The 26,255-nt window shown below is 41.2% G+C and overlaps 1 protein-coding gene across 6 annotated transcripts; it reads right to left on the bottom strand.

Moving 5' to 3' along the window:
* Positions 1 to 1,269: 1,269 nt before the first annotated feature.
* PBDC1 (polysaccharide biosynthesis domain containing 1) lies at positions 1,270 to 25,564 on the bottom strand. Of its 6 annotated transcripts, none has more exons than XM_074360048.1 (9): positions 25,416 to 25,486; positions 19,448 to 19,597; positions 19,094 to 19,227; positions 13,227 to 13,342; positions 6,915 to 6,980; positions 5,639 to 5,698; positions 4,968 to 5,108; positions 3,917 to 4,028; positions 1,270 to 1,657 (listed from the first exon to the last, which is right to left on the bottom strand). In XM_074360048.1, exons 3-9 carry the CDS (start codon positions 19,155 to 19,157, stop codon positions 1,446 to 1,448), a joined length of 771 nt encoding a protein of 256 aa, XP_074216149.1. In that variant the 5' UTR covers positions 19,158 to 19,227; positions 19,448 to 19,597; positions 25,416 to 25,486; the 3' UTR covers positions 1,270 to 1,445. The 6 variants fall into 6 exon arrangements, with proteins under 6 accessions (XP_074216149.1, XP_074216148.1, XP_074216147.1 ...); XM_074360047.1 differs by having other exon boundaries at positions 19,448 to 19,535; positions 25,416 to 25,461; XM_074360046.1 differs by lacking the exon at positions 19,448 to 19,597 and having other exon boundaries at positions 25,416 to 25,562.
* Between the last annotated feature and the right edge of the window lie 691 nt (positions 25,565 to 26,255).

Below are 26,255 nucleotides of genomic sequence, written 5' to 3'. Positions count from 1 at the left end.
CCCAATTTTTGTACCCTAGTTCTCACACAGATGCCTCTTGTTTAAAGCAGTCTGACTTTCAACAGTATGTTTCTTATTCTCTGTAAAATCAATCAAAGCAAAAGTTAACACACTAAAACAAGTTCTTAATTTTAAAGTCCACCTAGTATGTTGAACATCCTCCTAACATTCTAAAAACATTTTTATAAAATGAAAACAGATGTTTCAAATGTTTTTTAGAAATGGCCAAGAGAACTCATGGAGAAGCCTATTTGCTTTGTGCACAACTGTTGCTGCTGGCTGTGTGCGTATCTAGCACAGCTCTTGCCTAGGACATAACTCATCAATTAAGTTCATTTTTTATTTATCTCCTGTGTCTACTTAGAAAAAGTCTCATTCCCTCCTGCCCTGCTCTGGTAAATCCTTTCTTGCATGATCATGCTGTGGTTAGACTCTTAAGAGTATTTACTATATGCATGATAAACAGTACAGTTTCCTCTAATTAGTTTTAACAATCAAAGTCAGTATGTCTATAGGGATGTGTACATACCCATACATTTGTGAAGATAACTGAAACATGCAATCTGAAAAGTTATTAGATGAGAAGGAGCCTCCCCACATCCATATAAAGTCAATTGGTCTATTTTTGGAGTCTGACAAAATACCATTTAGAAATACATTTGTTTGGTATTAATGTATAAATGTGTTATTGTCCACAGCATTATAAAAGGGAAGCCACTCTATCAGCCTTCATATTTAATTATTAATTTCTGCTAGCCTTCAGGTAACAACTTGCTACCAGAGAGAAGCAGGTACTGAAGCCAGTCCAGTCTCCTGCTCCTCTACTGTGAACTGGGCTGCATTCACTGTTCTGACAGGTTGACACTGCTGCTGTTACCCTATAGAGTATTTATCCGATCTTTTGACAGATATATCAAATAAAATCAGAAAGCTATAGTCACCCAAATGGCAAGAGTCAATTCTTATGTAAGGACTTCCAATCTAAAACCATGTACAACTTTACAGGTTTGTGGGAATTTCACTTCAGGAATAGTGAGAAGCATTGAGAAATAGGCATAAATCATTTTATGTAAGACATGGCAAAGAGATTATATACCTGAAAAAAATCAAGCGTTAAATAATTTTCACAAATATAGGTAGTCATAAGAACCAAAACAAATTTATTTACAAAATTTCTTATTTGACTGAACCAAAAAATAATCACCTAAGACCCCACTAATAGTCTTCAAGCCAGCTCATACAAGAGAACAACCATTGCAACTCCTGATGATTAGGCTAGAAAGATGTCCTTCTGCATGTCCTTCCACTGAACAAGGAGATACATTTAACCACAGGGGCCTGTGGAAGTAGCATCATGGTACTTATAGGCTCAGCTGAGTCACATCTTCTAGAGTGCTGTTCCTGTCTACCTTACATAGCTGCTTCACCACTTTTGTTGATTTCTTTTAGGCTTTCTCTTTTTCTCCTCCTTTGTCAGTTTTCTCTTTTTCTCCTTCTTTGTTGGCTCCTTTCTCTTCTTCTCCTCCACTGTCAGCTCCTGTCTCTCCATTATTGGCTCCTTTCTCTTCTTCTTTGTCCTGAACACTAGTATAAACTGCTTTGTTATAACCTTCCCGGTTGCGAGCAATTTCAATGGCAAAAAATTGTATCCTAGGGGCTGAAAGGTGAATAAAACTGATTATTGTTCTAGTCACAGTTACTTCTCTAAACCTACTGGAAATCTATTGACAAAGCTGAACTAACATGCAAATCATTCCAGTATAGTCATAGCTTCAGAGATGTGGAATTTTTTTTATTGAAGTATAGTTGATTTACAATACTGTGTTAGTTTTGGGTACACAGCAAAGTGATTCAATTATATATATATCTATCAGATTATTTCCCATTATAGGTCATTACAAGATATTTAATATAGTTCCCTGTACTATACAGTAGGTCCTTGTTGTTTATCTATTTTATATATAGTAGTGTGTATATGTTAATCCCAAACACCCAATTAATTTATCCCTCCTGTTCCCTTTTCCCTTTGGTAATCATAGTTTGTTTTCTATATCTGTGAGTCTGTTTCTGGTTTTGTCAGTATGTTCATTTGTGTCATTTTTTAAGACTCCACATATAAGTGATATATAATGTCTGTCTTTCTCTGACTTACTTCAGTTAATATGATAAACTCCAGGTCCTTCCATAGTGCTGCAAATGGCATTATTTCATTCTTTTTATGGCTGAGTAGTATCCCATTGTGTACACACACACACAACTTCTTTATCCGTTTATCTGTAGATGGACATTTAGATTGCTTCCACGTCTTGGCTACTGTAAACAGTGCTTCTATGTGTGGGAGCGCTAACTTGGGTTAACAAACTTTGATATTGTAATGATTGCTTTTAACAAATCATATTCTCACCTTTATGTATTCTCACCTTTATGTAAGCACATAAGAAATGTATAATCAAAACCAATGCTTTCTATAGTTGTCTTTATACTGCTACTTCAAAGCAAAATGTCTAAGAGCACAAAAGACTAAACTCTCAATACCAGTCACCACCTTATCTATGGAACTTAGCTTAGTTGCCTTGAAGCTGCTTTGCTAGCAGGAATCTGCTATGAACTGTCTTCTTGCTGTAAAAAGCAGAGACATGCTTTGCTCACTTTGCTTAGTTCGAGGTCACAGATTCAGGGCTGCTTGTGCTTATGGAAAACTATAACTCATCCCTTGCCCTGGCTGGCAGGACATGCTTCGCTTATCAGGCATAGGTGGATAGCGTAGGCTGCTCTTGCTCACAGAAGACTGTGACTTAGACCTTAGCTAGGAACAGCTGGGCTGCTTTGCATGCTTAGATGATTTCTGATCAGAGTATGGAGACTCTGTGGTGGTCTGGGTTTTCATTATCAGTTATTTGGAACACTGTAACCTTGCTCATGATTATTTGAGGCTTAAAATAACCGTCTGTACTATCAATATTGTAACCTTCTAAGTATAAATTAAGATTATAATGTTTCTATTTTTCATGAACTGAAACTGCAAACTGCTGACCTGCATCCCTGCACGTATACCATGCCCCTTACTTATTCCTATGACATATTTCACTTTGATTCTTTGTTTGACTATTCTCAATAAATACAAGAGCTTTGGAGGAGCTCAGGGAGTCAGTCTCCAGTTCCCTCTCACTCTCTTGATCCGATAAAGTCTTGAGTAATTTGGTTCTTCCATGGTGGGACTTTTGCTGGACAAAACCCACGATGAACAGAACCCACATCTAAGAACACTGTGGTTCATGTATCTTTACAAGTTATAATTTTATCTAGATATATGCCCAGAAGTGGGATTGCTGGATCATATGGTAACTTTAGTTTTACTTTTTTAGGGAACCACCATACTGTTCTCTACAGTGGCTGCACCAATTTACATTCCTACACCAGTGTAGGAAGGTTCCTTGTTCTCCACATTCTACCATTTATTATTTGTAGACTTTTTGATGATGGCCATTCTCAGTGGTGTGAGGTGTTACCTCATTGTAGTTTTGATTTGTATTTCTCTAATAATTAGCGATGTTGAGCATTTTTTCATGTGCCTGTTGGCCATCTGTATGTCTTCTTTGGAGAAATATCTATTTAGGTTTTCTGCCCATTTTTTGATTGGATTTTTTTTTTGATATTAAGCTGTATGAGCTGTTTGTATATTTTGGAAATTAGTCCCTTGTCAGTCTTCTCGCTTGCAAATATTTACAGATGTGGAATTCTAATCCTATGTTAAATGAGGCTGAAAATACTCAGTTACTGAAAAAACAGTATCATGACCTTTAAAGATATAACAAATAAAATGATTCCCAAACTATCTATCTGTTACCAATTCAGCAGTAAAACCAGATTCCTCACTCTCTTTATACAGAAACGATGCCAGAGGCAAGAAACTCACCAAAGATGGTGTTTTCCTCAGTGTATCCCTGAGAACAATTCAGTCGCAGCAAAGTACCGTAGTTGAAGTCTTCTACAATCCCATCAAACTTCAAGCAGAATGGCCTCCACTTCTACAGAGGCAAAAAAGATGCCTTAGCTAAAAAAATGCAGGAGGCTGGTGAAGTTAAGGCCAGGAGAGCAGCTTCCACTTCCTCAGCAAGGAAAATAATCATAGTGAAAGAGACTAAGGTTGAACTGATTGCTAGTTTCACTAGCGGCTAGTTGCTGTGTTATCTATTATATCGTTAGGCTGGTATTTCTCAACATGAACACTATTTTAATCTGATGAAAACTTAAACCCTTGACTAGAGAATTAAAATTTAATTTCTTAAACAGATTCTCTGTTTTAAGTTATTGGCTAATTCAGCCCAAAATAGTTATTCATTTTCAATTAAGCACAAATGAGACAAAGAAGTCAGGAATTTGGCCCAAATTGCAAAGTTAAGAAAGAAGTCCATTAAGTAGAAGTAATTTTCCAAAAATCAGTGACAGCCTGCTAAGAGTTAAAAGCTTACATTCCTCATAAGCCAAGGGTCTATTCTCAAGGAAAAAAAATTCTCTGTAAGAATCTTAGTGCTCTGTAAAAGTATAAGGTAATCAAGTAAGCAATGCAAAACACAAGTTTTAGGGCCTGTGATAATATGAACTTAAATCCAGAGAATCCAAACAAATTTCTGTACCCTATTTGCCAATCCCCCATCTAAACCTTCTGGCTAAACTACTCACATAGGTAAATTTATTCCTTCTCCCCTGAAAGGGCTGGAGGGATAGGAATGAAAGGTCCAAGTCAAAAAGGAGAAAAAAAATAAATTCAATGAACATGAAAAATCCATAAACCAGAAAAACATTCATTTAATAATTTACTTATAGTTGATTATAACTACATAAAAGCCCTGGTTCTTTATGTGTTTGCTTTAAACCAAAAAAAAAAAGTCTAAATGTATAAAAATGTATTCACAATCAATAACTGTTTGCCAGATATGAGGCAATATTTAAGAGAGAATTCTTACCTCTTTAGCTGATTCTGATTTGAGCTCTTCTGGGTCCAATACATCTATTCTGAGTTTCTCAAAATTTTCCCGAAACTCAGAATAGATTTGGTCATCCACTTTGGTGAGTTTCAGGAGCTGTGGATCAACTGATGAAATCAGCTGCCAGAAAATAAGACAACAGATGCTAGTCTCTAAATTTACTACATTTCTATCCCCTCTTCCCCAGCAAACCCTCATGGTTCTCAGGGCAGAAGAGTTCATTAGCAAGTATAGACAGCCTAGGTCCCAGATGAAATCATAACATAACTTTAAAGGGCCATAATATACTACAGTCCCTTCCACCAATTCAAACTTTGGCCTTAGTTAGTAATGCCTGGCTATTGCCCTCTGTGAACTGTTCATTCAGTTAACAAACATTTATTTAGTGTCTACTATGGGCCAGGTACCCTTTTGCTGGTTAGCAACAGAAGAACACTGTGCAAAGAAGCACAACTCCTCACTGTCAAAACAAAATTCTCTTTCACGCCCCTGTTCTCTGTGGACAAGATCTCACAGTAATACAAACTATCTCCAAAACACAACCGTTTAACTTGCTGAGAATGGTGATTAGCAGAGCATCATACACTGAATGTTTAATGTTTAAATTAAACATGTTAAATTCTGCTCAATAATGAAGACAGACAACTCACTCTGTAGTAGACTTCGGCATGCTGCATTGCTCTCATGGCCCAAGCCATCTCAATATCAGGCTGCAAAGGAGTGAAGAATGCCAAGTCAGAAATCTCCCAATCTTGCTACCAAAGAACAAATTAAGGAAGTCTGTGGATGTCTAGTTAATACTGAGGAGGGCTACCAAACTTGGTGTTACTGTCAAAGGATAAAAAGTAGACTAGTACATTTGGGCCATATAATAATTCTTTTGTCTTTATGACAACCTAAAGAAGCTACCTACACAGTATAATAAACAAAATCAGCCACTAGCTATCTTTTCCCAGCAACTAGTGAAAGTAGAGATTACATGCAGCTGTAGATAAATCACCTTCTCAGGACTGAGTTGAAACATTGTAAAACTGAAATATCCACATATACCATTGAGTTGTTCAGAAGCCAAAATAAGATAACAGAAGTGAAATTACTCTTCACTTTTAAAACTGTAGTATGTCATAATCATTTGTGTTTATCACACAGCCAATTCCCTATACTACAACACTTAGAAATGAATCAGTATCATGAAGCAGGCTAGGTTATAATAAGCCATACCAAGTACCTGTTCCATTAGAATCTCCCACTCCAAAGTGACGGATCTATTTCACTAACCCCAGAAAAAAATTGCATTTTTGCCTCCATGCCTTAGACCATGCCGTTTCCTGACTGCCAAATCATGTCCTTTGTCCACCTACACTTTGAAGATCCAGTTTAAGATCCACTTACTCAGGGAAGTATTTCTCTACTCTCTTGTCTCCTTAGGGGTTTCATCTTTGGCTAAACTCCTTTGGATCTTATGCCCTGATCCACTAATCTAGCATACATCATACTCCTATTTGAGTGTTATTACTATTTTCATGTTCCTGTGTCTTGTACCTCAAAATACATCATGTGCTTTCTCCTTAAGGATCTAAACCAGATATACCATAAGCCAGTGCAAGTTTACTGCACAATGGAATCACTCAGAGACCTTGAAAAAATATTGATTCCTGACTCGGGATGGACTGAGACCTGAACATCGAGATATTTAAAAGCTTCCCAGGTAACTCTAAAGTGCAGCAGTTTGGGAGCTACTCCTACTGGCGTTAGTCCTGCGTTTGCGGACCAAAAAGATTAGGATGAACTGAAAGGAGCCGTTTCCAGCAGACATGGAGAGGGTCTACAGAAGACCTTGGGGTAGGAGGTTAGAATTTCGTGGCGGGCCCTGCAGACATCCCAGGATAGCTGGGAAAGTGGGAGCTGTGGGTGAGTCATACTCACATCGTTGCCATAAGATTCGGCTGGAAGAGAAAGAGCGTGTGCCACTGACACTAGTTCCCCGGAAACCTGGAAAAGGAAAAAGGAGGGAGAGTTCAAGGCTCGACCCAGCTCAACCTCCCCACTCACCCGACCCCCGAGCTGCGTCTCACCGGCTCATCAGTTCCACTAGTCGCCTCCATGTTGCAGCTTACAAAGCGTGGCCCCAGTTTCCCGGAAATGACTTTTTTTTTTTTCCTGTTTCTTCCGCGGTTAGTTGAAAAGGGAGGGCGGAGCAAGAGTGGCTTTCATCCGGCTGCCGCTGCGCCTGCGTGCACCCTCCCTCGCCTGGAGTCAGTACTCCCTGGCCTCTCCTCACCCGCCCATCTCAGACTCAAAGGCGTGGCTTTGTTGCTTAGTTTGGGATACTTAAGGGATCTGAGGTGATTGAATAATCAGTAATATCGGTCGTGAACATGGAAAAGACCGAGTTAAAATAATGCAACTGTCACATCCCCGCTGCGCTGAGTGCCCTGCAGAGATTCGGATTCACACTCTCCATTTTTGCCTGCACGCGCATACGGACACATATACACACCAACACTTCCCAATACCCCAAATTAGGCTGTAAATCACCAACAGGCGTGCTGCTAGGCAGTGGAGTGAAGAGACTGAAGAATTTAGTCCCTGCCTTGGCAGAACTAGATAACAATGAGGGAGCAGAATAAGTGGTGATCACATCCTAGCATCATATACTATGGGACACAAACAGGGGATACCCAAGTTGTCATGAAAGGCAATTAGCCAAGTAGCCAAATCAGGTAGGGAAGGACATCCAGGCAGAGGGTATCTCACGTGCAAAGGCGTTGAAGAATTAAACATGGCATCTTGCTGGAAATTTAAAAAACAGATGGAGTAAAAGTGTAGTCATGTTGATTTGGTGAGGAGCAGAGAGGCTTTGTATGCAGAATATGAGAGTGTTGAGATTTTACCCTAAAAGCAATGGCCTTTAAGTAGACCAGCTTCATGAACAAACTTAAATTTTAAGGTCACTAAAACAATGAGTTTTATAAGATGTTACTGTTACCATTGGGGAGAAACTGGGTAAAGGGTATATGCCATGGTACAACTGCATGTGAATCCACAATTAGCTCAAGATAAAAATTTTAGTTTAAAAACACTTCGAAGAAAATGTAGGAAAATTGTTGATAACTTAGGAGTTGAAGAGACTCGAGCAAGACAAAGGATATAGTATTCATTAGATAAAAAAGGCACAGTCAACTACATAAAATTAAAAATTCAAAGTGACAAAAGATAGCATAAACAAAATCTAAAGGTAAATGATTAATTAATAAAATATTTGCAAGTCTATAGCAGGTACGGTTGTAATTTATATAATGAACAAAGAGTTCTTACAAATTTTGTAAAGTCAGCTCAATTTAAAAATATGCAAAGGGTATGAATAGTCCATTCGCTAGTTAACAAACTCAAAATGTCCAGGAAGCTTATGAAAAGAAGCTCATTCTAATAGAAGAAAATAAATTACAGCTAAATGTAGCTATCTTTTGGTTCTCTTAAGATTAGCAAAAAGTTTCAAGTGTGATGATATTTAGCTTCTAAAGGGGATGTAGGGCTTGGTGGAAATGGATATCGTTAAATCTCTTTGTGTGTAGGTATGAGAAGTAACCTGGTAATGTATACAACTAAAACTAAGGATACTCTTCAACCCAGGAACCCTATGACTGGGAATTTATTATAAGAACTAAGAATGTTTATTGCAACATTGTGAGTAGTGGCAAAAAAATTAGAAACACAGTAAATATTCATAAATAGGGAAATAGTGAATTAAATTGAAGTGTAGACATACCATGGAATATTTTGTGGCTATTAAAATGAGTGAGTGCTGTGTCTTTGAGGAATTGCTAAGATTCCTCTAACTTGGAGGAATTGCCAAGAGAGAAAAGCAAGTTGCAGATACAACTCAGGTTATAACAATGGTTACCTGGGATTTCTTGAAGGACAGGAACAGCAGTAGTGAAACATTTGTAAAGTAACCTCTTGTCTCATAGACCAAATGAGAAGCTTCAAGTATAGGAAAGGCCTGGTTTGCACAGGTTAGTTTAACAGCACATGCTCATATTTCTACCTTCCTAGAAAGTGATCCTCATTCCCAGGCATAAATAAGGCATAATTGAGCATATTTAGAGGACATGCCACTCTGCTGGTGTTCTTCCTGTGGCAGACCTTAGGAAATCCACTTACCAGCTATGTGACCCAGGGCTGAATACTTAACTTCTTGTCTCAGTTTCCTCACATGCAAAATGGGAACAACAGCAGTACCTACCTTATAGGGTTGTTTGAGGATTAAATGCATTAAAATGTGTAATGTGCTTAGAATTATGCCTGGTACAAAATAAGTGCTAAATAACAGTTGATACCTGTTGTTGTTTTAATCTGGACTATTAAAACAGTCCTTTTACTCAGTCTTCTTTTGTTTCTCCTTCCCTCAGTCTACTATCATACCTCATAGAATCTGTGTAATGAGGATAGGATCATCAAAGGAAAAGACAGCAGCAAAGACAGACTCCAGGGAGGACCCTGGATCCCTAGGTTAAAGCCCTCTTTAGTTACTCCTTTTTGTCTGCTTCTCTGATTTTTGTCTGATTCTCAGGGTTAGTATGATTTATCTGATGCCCTTTCCTTTCTATTTCCTGCTTTAAGGACTGTTTTATGGTGTTTATAATGTGTGCTGGATAATAGGAGAAAGAAGGAGCTCTGAGAGTGAAGCCTCAGGGGATCTAGCTCCAATTCACCAAGCATATGGACAGACAGAAGAAAGATAGCACAAACCCTCTATTATGTAAGCTGAGGGAATTGGAGGCTTAGGAAAGACCAGCAAAAGAGAAGTCTACAGCTTTAAAACTTTTCCCCATGCTACTAATCTCCTAGGAAACCACAACACCCACCCTCTAGGATATATTATGGGATTAGCTGGTGGTTTCTAGGATGGAGCTGAAAAAAGTTCTTGTGTTACATCCCTGACTCTGACATAGGTGGACTAGATAGGCAGGTTTACTCTCTGAAAGTGTACCAGGACTAATATATCCCCTGCCCACTTACTCTTCTTGTCTTTGCCTCTTAGCAATGTCCTAAAGTCAAGGGACACATACTATGACAGACAAGAAACTAGTTTCTTAGCCTTTGAAATGTAAAAAATTTCTTTTCTACAAATTGATGAACTTCTATAGAAGGGAAGCCCCTGTTTGGAATCAAGGAAAGTGATGAGTATTACCTTTGTTAAAAACTTTCATAATTTCATAAATAATTATTATCCTATTGCTGTTTAATTGTCCTTTAAAGACTTACGTCTGCGGGTTAACATTTTTCTGCCACTGTCTATTGTCTGTTTGGCTGCTTTTTACTTTGAAATATCTGTTTGTGTACTTCATTCATTTTTCTAGTGGGTTTTATATTCTAAATAACTTTATTATTACTTCCTCTTCATTAAACTAATATGTGGTCATTGTTGAGATTTTCAAAATGTCACAAATGCAAAAGGGAAAAATCATTCATGACCACGCACTATTATTATTTTGGTGGACTTCAATGGTTTTTACCCAATGTTCATATTCTCTATTAATTACAGGTAGTTTAGATAATTATACACATATGAACTCACACATATAATGAACCCAATATTTCAAATGCAGTGTCGTATTCATGTCATGAAAACCCTTCAAGAATAATATTTCTAATGTTTGTCAAAAAATCCACCTACTAACGATCCATATACCATCATTTATTTACTTTTTAAAACACCTTTGTTGTGGTATGGTTCCTGTAAACTAGATATTTCAGATGTACAATTTGATGAATTTTGATACTTAACACCGATGAAACCACCACCACAATCAAGATAGCTAACATCTCCATCACTAACCAAGAGGTGCAATTTTCTAATTCCCAATGTATCCCTCCCCAACCTCTTTCCCCTGGTAACCATAAGATTGTTTACTATGTCTGTGAGTCTGTTTCTGTTTTGTAGATGAGTTCATTAGTGTCCTCTATTTTCTCTTTCTTTCTTTCTTCTTTCTTTCTTTCTTTCTTTCTTTCTTTCTTTCTTTCTTTCTTTCTTCCTTTCTTCCTTTCTTCCTTTCTTCCTTTCTTCCTTTCTTCCTTCCTTTCTTTCTTTTCTTCCTTTCTTCCTTTCTTCCTTTCTTTCTTTTTCTTGAGATTCCACATATGAGTGCTATCATAGGCATTTTCTTTCTCTTTCTGGCTTACTTCACTTAGAATGACGATCTCCAGGACCGTCCATGTTGCTGCAAATGGCACTATTTTATTCTTTTTTCTTTTTATTGAGTAGTATTCCGTGGTATAAATATACCACAGCTTCTTTATCCAGTCCTCTGTAGATGGACATTTGTGTTGTTTCCATGTCTTGGTTATTGTAAATAGTGTTGCCGTGAACATTGGGGTGCATGTATCTTTTTGAATTAAGGTTCCGTTCCCTCTGGATATATGCCCAGAAGTGGGATTCCTGGGTCATATGCTAAGTCTATTTTTAGCCTTTTGAAGAATCTCCATACTGTTTTCCACAATGGCTGCACCAAACTGCATTCCCACCAGCAGTGTAGGAGGGTTCCCTTTTCTCCACAGCCTCTCCAGCATTTATCGTTCATGGACTTTTGAATGGTGGCCATTCCGACTGGTGTGAGATGATACCTCACTGGAGCTTTGATTTGCATTTCTCTGATAACTAGCGATATTGAGCATTTTCTTAGGTGCCTATTGGCCATCTGTATGTCTTCACTGGAGAATTACTTGTTTAGGTCTTCTGCCCATTTTTGGATTGGGTTGTTTGCTTTTTTCTTACTAAGTTGTATGAGCTGTTTATATATTCTGGAGATCAAGCCTTTGTCAGTCGCATCATTTGCAAATATTTTCTCCCATTCTGCAGGTGGTTGTATTCCTTAACTTATGGTTTCCTTTGCTGTGCCAAAGCTTGTAAGTTCAATTAGGTCCCATTTGTTTATTTTTGCTTTTATTTCTATTGCCTGGGTAGACTTCCTTAGGAGAACTTTGCTAAGATTTATGTCAGAGAATGTTTTTCCTATGTTTTCTTCTAGGAGTTTTATAGTGTCTTGCCTTATATTTAAGTCTTTAAGCCATTTTGAGTTTATTTTTCTGTATGGTGTGAGGGAGTGTTCTAACTTCACTGATTTACATGCTGCTGTCCAGTTTATCATTGTCTTTTAAAAATTTTTTATTGACAATATTGAAAATTATTTTTATTGAAAAGGTTATATATTGCATATATCAAAACAAAAAAAAATATGTTTTAAGTATACAGTGAAACGTGTCCTTCCCAACTTAGTCTCCCATCTACCTAGTTTACACCCCACACACAGGTAATCATTGTCTTTTGCTTTTTCTGTAAACTTCAAGTGTGTGTGTCTTCAGGTAAGACCATAAGGTCCCACCCATTTTTCCATTATTTTTGCACAGAAGACAGTATACAATACACACTTCTGTGACGATTTTAGATCATTTACTATATCTTTCTCTCTCCATATCAGTGTATAGAACACTTCCTTGTTCCTTTTTAAGAGCATCATTGTATTGTACTGTAATTTATTGAGTGAGTGCTCTAATAACGATAGACCTTTGGGCTTCACTATTACATAACAATGCCGTAGTGAATACCCTGGCACATATGTTATTTCAAACATGTATAGGTACCGGCGTGTCTGTAGGATAAACTTGCAGAAGAGGAATTGCTGGGTTAGAGGCTTCATGAATTCATAATTTGATACATTTCCGACATTGACTTCAACAGTTGTACCACATTATACACCCACCAACAAAACAAGACAGTTTCCCACAGCCTCACTAACAGAGTATTTGATCAACTTTTGATAGTTTTTGCCACTACCATTGGTAAAAAACGTCTTCCGTTTCTGTTTATGGGTTTCCAAGTTAAAATGGCCTTTGATGAAGAGTCCTTGGTGCTGGCTCTCCCAATTTCTGACTAAAATAACCCAGAAGAGGGCGAAAGCTTGCAACAACCCTGAAAACTGAGACTAACAATGAACACATTGACAGAATGTGTGAAACACTGCTGCAAACCCTAAAGGAAGTAATGTGGTTCCCAAGTACTGAATATTCACTGTATGTGGGAGAAAATATATATGTGTGCCCCGTCCCCCCACCCCCCACATATACGTGCACCTATTACTCCCCCTGAACACTTCACAGTGATCCCATCAGTATGGTATTATGAGCCACATGAGACAAGTAAGGAAACTGGCTCAGAGAGCTCAAGGGTTGACTCACCTTAAGGATATATAACAAGAGGCAGGGCTGAGGTTCAAACACAGGCTTGTAGGACTCCAAACTGGAACTGTTTTCAATACCCAACATGCTTTCTCTCGCTCTCACGCTTTTGACTCCTGTTGCAAGAGCACAACATTTGGACCAATTAGAAAATTTGCCGACTCAAATTTCATGAGTCCTGATTCCTTTGTTTTATTGAAGTATAGTTGATTTACAACATTATGTTAGTTCAGGTATACATCACAGTGATTCAGCAGTTTTACAGATTATAGTCCATTAAAAATGATAACAAGATACTGGTTATAATTCCCTGTGCTACACAATATGCCCTTGTCGCTTATCTGTTTTAGACATAGTAGTTTGCATGTCTTAATCTCATACCTCTCATTTGCACTTCCTCCCTGCCCTCTCTCCTTCAGTAACCACTAGTTTGTTTTCTAAACAGAAAGTCTGTTTCTGTTTTGCATATACATTCGTCTTATTTTTTAGATTGAGTTCTGATTTCTGAAGTACTAGTTCACAATGCTTTTTCTTCTTCTATCCCACCCCACCTCTAATACCTTCCTTACTACATCCAAACAGAAATTAGAACTTGGAAACTCAAAATATGTGTGCAAAATGGCAGGTTGGACAAAAGGAGGTAATAGCTGTGCGTATAACAGGGAGGGGACCATTGCGTCCTGGCAGATGGAGAAGATATCCAATATAGTAAGAATGGTTAACATTCATTCAGGTTTTACAGTGGGTCGGGGAATATGCTAAGTGTTTTCTAGGCAATAGCTCATTTCAACAGCTTGGCAGGGTACGCACTTTATGATTCCCTTATTGTAGATGAGGAAATAGAAGTGTGAAGAGGTTAAATTACTTGCCCATTATCAGTTAAAGATCGATGGAGTGGGGACATTTTGTAAAAAGAACTTTGCTCTGAGACAGGAGATGTCTCTGATGTGGATGCTCACTGACATTGTAACTTTGTACAAGTGGATTCCCCTCTCCCTGTGTCAGTGTCCCAACCTGAAAATCATACCATTCTGTGACTTCTGAGACCCTGAGGTAATTGGGGTTAGAATTCAGAATTTGGAGGCACAGTCAAGCATGGATAAACCTGGAAGAACATACAAAATGTATTTGCTCAAAACACTGACCTCACCTGCACCTCCACATTCACTTAACCTGCTTCAAAGCTTTCCCATTTGTTCCCCTGCTCATGGGACTGATTCTCCTTCCTTCCTTCCTTCCTTCCTTCCCGACTTGCAGATACGAGTTAAGGTCTATAGAAAATAGATAACGCAGAAAATGAAGGAAAGTCCAAAAAGATGCTGCTTTTTGAACCACTAACCTAAGCTCTTTTGGGCTCCTGCCATCTGTGAGAGTTTGAGAGGTGTGGAGAGCCACCCATAATGGCCTGAGGTCAGGGGAAGGAAGCATTATTCTGGTAAGATGCTAAGTTTACCATGAGGGTTTTGTTCTCTTCCACTGGTGTCTAACGCCGCCAAGAATTAGTCACCTTGGATCATGGGCCTGGCATCAATCATGATTTGGGGGAAGCCGAGGGACTTTGTATGCTGAATATTCGAGAGTTGAAACTTTACCCTAAAAGCAATGGCGAGCTACTGAAGGCACCCAAGTAGACCAGCCTCACGATCAAACTTAAATTTTAAGAAGGTCACTAAAACGCTGTGTGGAAGATAAATTTGAGGAAGGCAAAATTGGAGGCAGAGTGACTAACTTGGAGGCCCTGGGTGATGAAAACCTAAGCCAAGGCACTGACACTTGAGATGGACTTTGATATTAATAAGGGAAAGAGAATCAATAGGACTTTTTTTTTTTTCCGACTAATTGGATATGGAGGATAAAGGAGAATGTGGAGTCCAGGATGACTCCCAGGTTTCAGAATAGGATTGGGGGATAAATGTCATTGAGCTAGAAAACACTGGAGGAGGGATGATGAGTTTAATTAAGGAGTTGAGTCTGAAGAGCCTATGGGACATTCAGACAGAGTTGACTAGTCAGAGGGAGATCTGATCAGAGATGTAAATCTGATAGTTGATACTTCAGGTTTGATTGAGCTGCCCCAGGGAAACTATGAAGAACTATACAGACACAGGGAGCAGCAGGCCAAGGACACAACTATTTATGAAGAAGAAAGGATCATTAAAACAAACAAACAAACAAACAAAACTTAAAGAAAGGAGTTTTACCAGTGAGACATCAGCAAAAAGAACCAAGGGAGCGCCTCACAGAAGCCAAACGATAAGAGAACTTCCAGCAAGAAGGGGTGAACAGTATCCAATACCCTGGGTTGAGTTACCCTAAGCCCAGGAATTTTGCAAGGTCATTGACAACCTTACAAGAGCAGTTTTGGTGGACTGGTGGGGACATCAGTCAGATGGCAGTAGGCTGAGAAGGGAGTGGGAGTTAAAGAAGAGATGACAATGACCGTAGAACGTTCTTCCAAAGACTTGCAGTTGGAAAGAGACATGAGGTCCAGGGACTTTTAAACATTGTGGTAAAATACACAGAACTGGAAAATGTATCATCGTAACCATTTGAAAGTGTACAGTGCAATAGAGTTAAATATATCCACGTTGCTGTGCCACAGATCTCCAGAACGTGTTCTTTGTGCAGACTGAAACTCTATACCCATTTAACAACAACTCTTGATTTTCCCCTTCCCCTGAGCCCATGGCCACCACCACCTGACTTTCTGTATTTATGAATCTGACCACTTTAGGTAACTCAGAGAAGTGGAATCATATAGTAATGGTCTTTTTGTGACAGGCTGATTTCACTTAGTGTAATGTCTTCAAGATTCATCCATGTTATTGCCATGTGGCAGTATTTCCTTCCTTTTTAAGGCTGAATAATATTCCATTGCGTGTATATGCCACACTTTGTTTACGCCATCAATGAACATTTGGGTTGCCTCCATCTTTCGAATATTGTGAATAATGTCGCTATGAACATGGGTGTGCAAAGATCACTTTAAGACCCTGCTTTCAATTCTTTTGGATTTATGGACTTCTTCAGAAATAGTTCTGCCTTTAGGGTGCTGCTCTCTGTGTCTTCACAGTCCTTCATAGTTTCCCTGAGGCAGCTCAATCAAACCTGAAGGACTGCTGGATCATACGGTCATTCTATTCTCAGTGGTGTGAGGAACCTCGGGGACTTTTTTAAAATTAGTATTTTAGGTTCCAAGAGACTTAGGCGTAACTGGGGAATTGGCCTTATACGAAAGACTGCCCTGGAGAGTGAGCCAGGTGTATCTCCAGAGAAGATGAATGACGAGAGGCAGCATAAACAGGAAATTGAGGTGTTCCCGCCAGGTGCTTTCTGCTTCCTCTATGAAGCACGAGAGGGCAGCTGAGAGTAAGAGGGGATGTGTTAAATTCTGGTCTTGAGAAGAATGCTTTGAGAAGTCCTGCACAGCAGCTCAGAGGAGAGGGAGAACCAATCTAATGAGGAGATGGATGGAAGTTTTCAGGGAACAGCTGAAAATAGAGGACACGATTCTGCAAGGGTAGCCAGTCTATACGGAAGCCAGAGGTCTGAATGTAAACTGGGTCATCCACATGGATACTGAACGTTAGTGAACATGGAGGCCTGACCAGGAGGTCAACAGACAACAGTAAAATGGAGGGATGGACTCAAGATGATGGCCAAATCGATGCATGACAAGTGAATATGGATACAACTCCCAGAAACACAACTGGCCTTTTACCTGAGGAAGCACTTCGGTAATTTGCTCTATGTAATATTTTGGGTACACTCATCACCTTTAAATTAAAAAAAAAAAATCTGTTAAGATGTATAGTATGTGCCTGGTTTGTTCGTTAGGATTATTTAAATTTGTTTTAAATAAGGGAACTTCTCACTACTCAAGTAGTCACAGCCTCAGATACTTGCAGAGACCAGGAATTGGGTCCTCCCGAGATTGGAAAAGCTATCTGCTTCTGTACCCCAAACAGCAGGAGATAAAACTGTCACCCAGAGCCTTTCCCATTGCCAGGCAAGGGAATCAGCCCAGGCCGAGGTATCAGAACAAGCACTGGCCTTTGCACCCACAGCTATTGTTTCAGATGGACTCAAAGTAGCTGGATATTAAAATAAGGGAAAGAGGAACGTGCCAGGAACAAAAGGCAGTACATAGAAGGGAAGAGTTGGTGGACTTCAAGAACTCTACTGAGGAAAGACCTTTTGGTGTGGGGAAAGAAAACTGGAGATGGAAGTCCACTGGGACGTTTCTCTCTCTTTTCTGGGAGGGTGCCACTGAGCTGACCTGCAGCTCCCTCCTTAGACAGGTCATGTAGATGTGCCAAGGGTGGAGCCAGGGGCACCTCCGATCCGGGCTAAGGTGCCGAGGTATCTGTAATGCCAGGGATAACAGGGGTGTGGAGAAGATGAAAGCTATGACTGCTGGAGCTAGGGCATCATGAGGTAGACGAAGGCATCTGACATGTAAGGAAGGCATCTCACATTATTGACTGTAACTTCCTCAGTTGCAAGGCAGTTGGGTGAGTGCTGCTATCTGCAGGTGGTGAAGCCATGGAGATATTCCCTAAAAATATGGATCACATGGTCTTGCTGGCTGTCGGACTACATGGGGAAGGCAAATTTGAAGGACCCTGACACTGGTCATTAAAGCCTGGGAGGGAAAAGAGGGCTATGGTCAGAAACCGTGTAAGTTAGTCTATCATGAAAATACAAAATCTGGATGGTAAAAGTGTTTGCTGTGACAGGTGTGGTTCATATAGGGGTTGACTCATGCCATCTTATAAGGCTGTTTCATGTGAAAACAGGATGTCAGAGATGACATCTCAAGTGATCGCATCCACAGGGTGTGTTCTATGGTCAGGAGGAAACGCAACAGTGACCCCAGGATGCCTTCCCAGATTCCAGCTTGTCCCAGAAACCTCGGAGCAACATAGCCTCAAAATACACACAGCAAAAATTGACAGAATTACAAGCATAAATAGGCAAATCCATTAAGAAAGTGGGACACTTTAACACGTCTCTCAGCAATTGACAGCTCAAACAGCTGGCAACTTAACAAGAATTTAGAAGTTTTGAGCCACGTGTGAACAAGCTTGACTTAATGGATAAATCTTGAATCCTGAAACCGACAATTCCATAATCCACTTTATTGTCAAGCATCCCTGTGACATGTACAACAAACATACAATAGTACCTGACAAAGTGTATCCCCCAAAACATAACAGGCCAACTCATGCAGAACAAGCTAGAAGCCACAATTGATGCGCAGTAGGGTGTCCCAGGACAATGAGGTCAGTGAGATATAAAACATGAATTGACATGCAAAGTAGGCAGACTGTCTTCAGGGGCGTGGTTCTTATGGACAGCGTGGCAATTGCACTACAGACACGAAAGCAAGTTGGCCTTGAAACTTGGGAAAGAAAGCTTGGAGGAAGAAAACTGGGGCTGTGGTCAGAAGTCGTGTACGAGAGTATTCCGTGAAAGCAGAAAACCTGATTTACCAAATGTAACAGGGAACAGGTAAAAGAGCTGGCCTGTGCCATCACACTGAAGCCGTCGCATGTGAGAGCGGTGATCATACTCCGGGACTGTTTTGTGGTCAGGGGAAAGCACAAGGGTGCCATCCTGGCCAACCCAACGCAGTTGTTAGAGGAGGTGACACAATGCACTACGTCCCTTTTGACACGGGGCCTCACAAGTGCCTGAAAATCTTGCTCTGTCTTGGGGCGCACTGGCCAGCAGGGGTTGATATCATGACAGGGACACCACCAATACCTGTCCCTTACCGAAAGGTATAGCCATTCACTGCTCTCCATAAGTCCCTCTCAGCTTTGTGTCATGGCCACAATCCCACCTCCACCCTAACCCCTCACCATCAAAGGTAGCTTTATCGTTCCCAGGGGTGCTGGGATGAGATAGTGCTGCCAGACTGGCCATGGACTCCAGCTATGGTTCTTTTGTAGCTGATGAACAGAGGTGCTTCTCAGGAAGGAAAACTGAAGAAAATCTAAAAAAAAAAAAAAAAAAAAAAAAAAAAGAGAGAGAGACAATGAACTTATTGACAAAAGAGAAACAGACTCACAGACATAGAAAACAAACTTGTGGTTACCAGTGGTGGGGGTGGAGGGATAAATTGGCAGTTCAGGATTTGCAGACATTAACTACTATACACAAAATAGATAAAGAGCAAGGTCCTACTGTACAGCACAGGGAACTATATTCAATACCTTGTAATAGCCTTTAATGAAAAAAGAATATGAAACCGACAACATAACGCCATTTGCAGCAACATGGATGCTCCTGGAGAATGTCATTCTAAGTGAAGTAAGCCAGAAAGAAAAAGAAAAATACCATATGAGATCGCTCATATGTGGAATCTAAAAAACAAAAACAAAAAAACAAAGCATAAATACAAAACAGAAATAGACTCATAGACATAGAATACAAACTTGTGGTTGACAAGGGGGCGGAGGGTGGGGAGGGATAGACGGGATTTCAAAATTGTAGAATAGATAAACAAGATTATACTGTATAACACAGGGAAATATACACAAGATCTTGTGGTAGCTCACAGAGAAAAAAATGTGACAATGAATATGTGTATGTTCATGTATAACTAAAAAATTATGCTCTACACTGGAATTTGACACAACATTGCAAAATGATTATAAATCAATAAAAAATGTTAAAAAAAAAACAAAAAAAGAATATGAAAAGGAATGGATATACACGTATAACTGAATCACTACGCTGTACACCAGAAATTAACACAACATTGTACACTGACTGAACTTCAATAAAAAAGGAAAAACAAGTGGGAATAAACAATTCCATGAAGAAAGAAAAGAAAGAAAGAAAGAAAGAAAGAAAGAAAGAAAGAAAGAAAGAAAGAAAAGAAAGAAAGAAAGAAAGAAAGAAAGAAAGAAAGAAAGAAAGAAAGAAAAAGAAAAAAAGACAGACCACTCAGTGTACATAATACCAGCTAGTGATAAACTTAGACCTTGAACTGAAGGCTTAATTCCTCTATTTAGTGTTTTTACACGGGGTGTCTTTACTTTCTTTCTTTAAAAAAAAAAGTATTGAATGGGAAGAAAAGTACCTAACTTGTAGAGTTATTCTGAGATTAGTGATATAGTATGTGACATAACCTAACTTAGGAGAGCTGTTCAATTTATGGAAGCTATGGTTTTATTTATCATTATATTAAGCAGCTGTATAAAGAAATGATGGGCTGCTCCCTGCTGCCACCTGCAGCACAACCAAGGGTCAGAAGTCCTGCATGGGTCCTGGACACTGTGCCAGGGACCACAAGACAATTCAAGCTCCTTGTCCAGAATAAAAGGGGAAAAAAAAGACGGAAAATTGAAAGCAGCAATGTCTTATAAATGAATGGAATCTTCAGAATATGGGATGGGCCCCATCAACAGAATTCACAGGTAAAATCTGCTGTCTCTAGGGGAGCTGGCAGGCAAGGTGGGCCCTTCAAACCTTACGTAGTTAGGAAGCATGTAGGTCTGGAAGTAGCGACACTTTTCCTGTGTAGGTGTTGGGGATCCAGAACTTCTAATACTTTGAGCAACAGGCAATACAGTCATGAAAGAGATGAGGGAGGTAGCCGTGCAGACTTGTGCGGAAAGAACGTTCCAGGCTGAAAGAACAGATGGTGCCAAAGCCCTTACTTTAGGAGCAGCAAGGATGCCACTGTAGCCAAAGGGGAAAGAGACAGGAGGAGAGTGAGGAGAGTACTAGGAGGTGAGGTAAGAGAGGTTAACTAGTGGCCAAATCACATATGGCCTTGTGGACAATTTTAAGGAGTCTTAATTTACCGTGAATGAAATGAAAACTGCTGGTTTTGAGCAGGGGCATTATATGATCTGATTGTATGTGTTAATAGCATTATTCTGGCTGCGGGACCGATTATCAATGGGGCAGTTTGGTGGGCAGCAGGGAGTCTGAACAAAGCAGGGAAAGAAGTCAGGAAACAATTCCAGTGATGTAGGGGAAAAACTGACGGTGGCTTGGAGCAGGATGGTAACAGTGGAGGTGGGGGGAAGTGGTCCGATTCTGGACATATTTTGTGAAAAGAGCTCATGGATTTCCTGACAGGTGGAAAATGAGGGGTGAATGAAAGAGCAGGGTGAAGGAACACTCTCAAGTCTATGGCACGACAAACTGGGAGGAGAGGAGAGCACTGCCATCGCCCTGCGATGGGAAACGCTGCAGGTGAAGGTTTGTAGGGGAAGACGGGGGAGTTCAATTTTAGACTTGTTAATTCGGGTTGACTCTCGTGCAATTTTCTCAATAAAAAACTGAGAGTAGGTCATCGGCTGAGAGTGAGGATGGAAGAGGCAGTGTTGGAAGTTTGAAGAGAGAAAATAGGTTGTGAAATAGGAGGGCAGGCAGGGCTAGGGGCATGAGAGAAATGAGTCGTTTGAGGATTTGGACTCACAATCTGGCGGAAAGATGTTTTAGTTCAAGCAGAGACACTGTGTGTTCCAAGTTCAGACAACGTTCATTCTCTATGATCCAGGTATGAGTCGGCAAGTGGAGGGGCTGCCCTCCTCACCAGTTCCCCAGTGGGTAGGAGATTACATCTAGGATCACGTTAATACTGTTCGGTCTACCCTTGCCTCAATGTAGTAAGTACACCAGGCAATGTCTTCCTCCATTCCACCCCCAGAGGGAGAGACTCTGCCTCCCTTTTACCTGAATTCCATTTGCCAGGGAGGCTGGACACTGCAACAGTTCTGAGCCTCCCCTTAGAGCTCCTGGCATCGTATGGAGAATTAAAGAGATGTTTCTGTCCGTCTGCACTGCTGTGAGCTGCAGCGGTGGCCAACCTGAGTTTCCTGTAGTTTCCCTCTTCCTTGAGCTCCATACCGCACCATGCTTCCTAATCACTATTCCCATCAGCAATCCCTGGAGCAGAGTTCCACGTAACCACTGAACCTCAATGAGGATAATTTAAAATTTTTCCTGAGAATCAGTGGGGTGCATCCTGTTGGTGGTGACGACAAGGGCTATCTTTGGGGATACTGGTTGCCCCACATATTCCACAGAGGCCTTACACTGCTGGAACCTACGGAACTGAAGTTTTAGACACACTCTGGCCAGAAGGGCTGGCGTCTAAGGAGCAGCATTCACACTCCTGTACTGCCTGGACGTGCTGCAGGTATGATACCTCCTCTAGGTGTACATGCTACTCGTTGCCTTCTCCTTGAAGTTTGGGAAGATAACAAGGGCCATGGAGGGGCCTGGGCACTCCCTCGATTCAACAGAGTCCCCTACCCACACCTCAGTCAATGGTCGGACACAATTTGTTTCCTCCTTAGCCTTTTTGCCAAAAATATAATAAGGAACACACCCCACACATCTTACGAAGTAAACAGGAAGCTTCCCGGCAAGAAGTCCCCTATGTCAAAGAAACCAGCAGTGTGTGCTCTTTAATAGTAGTTTAGTCATTCAGCACATATGGTATTTTACAAACACAAAATTTTAGGCCACCCCCCCCACACACACACACCCACACCACATTTGGAGAGCCACAGTGACCTTATTAATTGGCAGTTTAGTAATATGATCACCCAGGAAAGTCATTCAGAACAAAGCAATCTCCTCCAACATTTCAGAAAATTGTTTTCAGTTATTTAAGGTGATCATATGCTGCTGCTCCCCTTGGTCACTGAGTACATCCCATTCAGGCAGAGAATACCATGAGATTGTCCCTTGGCTCTCCTTTCACTCAAGAAAGAGAGCCTCCAAGTTCAATCTGTCCAGACTCAGCATTTCTGGAATGGTACTCAGGAGGAAAAAAATGGAGTCTGACACGATTTCTCTCTTCATCACCGTTACATTCAGGCAAGTATTTGAAAAAGATAAACAGAGTCAGGGCAATTTAGAACTCTATAGCCTGTCAGTTCTCAGGAGTCGGGACTTTAAAGACCCTAAAGCTGCATCGAATCAATAGCTCTGCTCACCTAGGACACATGGAAGTGCAGTATAGAGCCTTGGGACTCAAAGGACGGTCCACGGATCAGCCTGGCTGTATTTGTCCAAACTCAAGTAAGTCTCTTAAACTAAGCCCTAGTTTCCTCATATGTAAAATGGAAGTAGAGTGCCAGTGTTCCCATGTTACTGTGAAGATTAAATGAGGGAACATGAAGAAGGCCCTTGGCACAGGGGCCTGCCACATGGTAAACCCCGAATGGATGTAGCCAATTATTGTTGCTGCTGTTGTTACTATGTAAATCATACCACGGTAGACATTTCGTCCTCTTCTAACCTCCCTTCCCCCCTGTCTCTACAGAGAATTCTGTCTCTAAAATAATGTAGCTAAGTTATATGCAGAGTATGGATAACCCTAAAGCTCAGTGCTCGGAACATACAGGACGAATCCCGTCACGGACTGTATTGGGAGAAAAGGCAGGTGCTGATCAAAAAAAGAATCGACAGTCATAGTCACCTGCAGCCTGCCATCCAACACAAGAGGGCTAAGTCTTGCCACTACCCTGGCCTAAACCAGCCAGAGTCCTCGATATTCCCCCTTAAGTAGGTAGGTGCCCTCTAACAGGGCATCAGGGACTCTTTTCAGTATCTATCTAACACTACAGCAACCAGTGCCACACTCTCCACCCCCCCCCCCCAGGTTGAGACCCTCAGGATATTAGTTTGGTAGTAAAACTGGATCTCATTGTGGCCATTCTCTCTGAAGTCCTACTTTTCCAATTTCCCTTCACTGTGCACCTCACATCTACAAAAGGAGAACCAGAGCTAGTGATGAGTCTATAGCCTTTCAACTCCCCTCTTTCCTCCAGACCCAGAATAACTGAGGGGATCCTACTGCTGTCTACCACAGATTACGTACCCATGCACGCATGCATTCTTTCCCTCAGTTTGTGATGCGCTTGTCAACATGGTTTCACCTTCATGCCGACTACACGATTCCTTAAAATATCACAGTTGTGGTCACTACATAGGACCTACTGCATACTCTGGGCCCATTCCAAACTCTTACCTGGAATCAAAATTCCACTGGCTTTCCAGTGATAGTGCTGCAGGTCTGTGACATACTCCACCATTACAGCAAAGCAAAGCCTCTTACTGACCTAATCTGGAAAGATAAGATCCTAGGACCCATAGAGAAAGGAGACCAGGAGGGAAGGCAGGCCACAAAGAGGAAGGGAATCAGGCTTCTCCACCCTCTGTACTCTTTGGCGTTCAGTGGAAAGGGGACTTCAATTAATCTAGGTGCTCAAGGCACTACACTAGCAGCCGTTGTCCAGGATTCTAGTGCCAGCACTTCCAGGTCCTGACCCACTCAGGCCTTCCATCAGAATTTTATATTCTGATTCTGCTTTTGAGAGTCTAGGAGCTACTGCAGGGAATGAAGCAGCAAAACATATCTATATTTTGTGTTCATCTAAGCCTCTGTATTAATAAGGCATGGAACAATGTAAAACCAGGAAGCAGCTTTTATCCTTATCAATGCCATCAAAGCCATACAGGACCACTCCTAATGTCCTCAACTGTCCTTTCCTTGAGGAGGCCGAATCTGGCCACCCAGTGAAAATGACTACACATCCACCACATTTCTCTCCGGCATATCGCCCCGTTTTATTTTCTTACTGTCACTTATCACCACCTGGAATTAACTCTGTAACTTATTTAATGTCTCCACCCACTAGAAGGAATGGCCCCTGAGAACAAGGCCCTTGTGTTCTTAAGCGTCTTGGGTCCCCAAGGTCTAAAACTGTCTGGTACATAATGGGTGCTCAATGAATATATCTGCTTTATGAATGAACAGATAGATGGCTGGCTGGCTGGCTGGCTGGCTGGCTAGATGATACCCTTAAAGGGGGTTCCGGGATAGCTGGCTTTCTCTTTCTCTCACTCAAGCAAGCACCCAGGCTGCGACCCACAAAGTCAAGGAAAAGCAGAAACCTGCCTCAAAATAGCTTGAAGGCCTAGACCACACAGCTGGCTTGGAAAGTCCGTACAGCACTAATGGCGCATGTCCACACGGGACTGACCGCCTCCATCTTCGCATTCCTCCTCTAGGTGACTCTTAGAATGGGTCCGAGGGCTAAATCCTACTCCTCCCCCTCCCCCTCCCCCTCCCCTCCTCCTCCCTCTCAATCTTCCCAGTAATGTCCGACACACGGGGAACATAAGAAACTGTCCACAAAATAAACTCACGCCACGGGTACGGAAGAGCAGACCGAATTCCGTACAACCCCAAGACGAACGACCACACTTCCCATCAGCCATTGGCGCTGCCGCCCCGGAACGCCGCGCTTGAACAGCCGGAACTTCCTGCTGCTGTTGCTATGGCTTCGGGGGCGGGACTTCGGGAGACCGCTCTCCCACCTCTCAATTGCGAATGCACTTCCGTGGTGCGCCCCCCGCAGTGACTGCTTCGTGGGCTCCTAGCTCTAGCAACTATCGCTTTTCCCTTCCCGTTTATCTCACTCAGGTCCCTTAGGGGACTCCTCCGGGTCTAAGAACGGAAACTAGGCCGCTAAGAGAACGTCCTCTCAGGCCTTCTTTGTCGCTCAGTGAAATTTTGGCCGCTTGATGGCAGCGTGACTCCGTGCCCGCGCGCCACTCTGCTCTTTCCCCGCCCTACGTGTTTGAAAAAAAAGTGCTCCTCAGAGTCAAAACAAAAATTCTTTCTCTACTGTGGCAGGGCTGTGTTAGGGCGGCCTTGTAGTCCCACTTCTTTCCTTAAATCTCTGTGCCAATCTGATGGACAGAGAAGAGTGACAGTAAAATAGCTTTAATGTGAGTTTCTTTGATTACTAGCCTCCTTGTAAACGTTCTCGCATATGCCTTTTTTTTTTTTTTTAAAGCCATTGTGTTAAGTCTCCTGTAGGGCTTATGTTAACTTTCTTTTTTGTTCATGAAATGAATCTCAAGATGCTGAATGTATAAATGTTGAAAATTCAGAAAATACCAATAAGAAGGTAAACATCACCCCCACTGCACTACCCAGAAACGACCACTACTGGTTTCGTGTATTGCCTTTTATACCTGGTA

The sequence above is a fragment of the Camelus bactrianus genome, chromosome X (assembly GCF_048773025.1).
Source record: "Camelus bactrianus isolate YW-2024 breed Bactrian camel chromosome X, ASM4877302v1, whole genome shotgun sequence".
In the NCBI taxonomy this organism is placed as follows: Eukaryota; Metazoa; Chordata; class Mammalia; order Artiodactyla; family Camelidae; genus Camelus; species Camelus bactrianus.
Note: the sequence above shows the minus strand (reverse complement) of the source record. Positions and strands in the feature narration are given on the sequence as shown.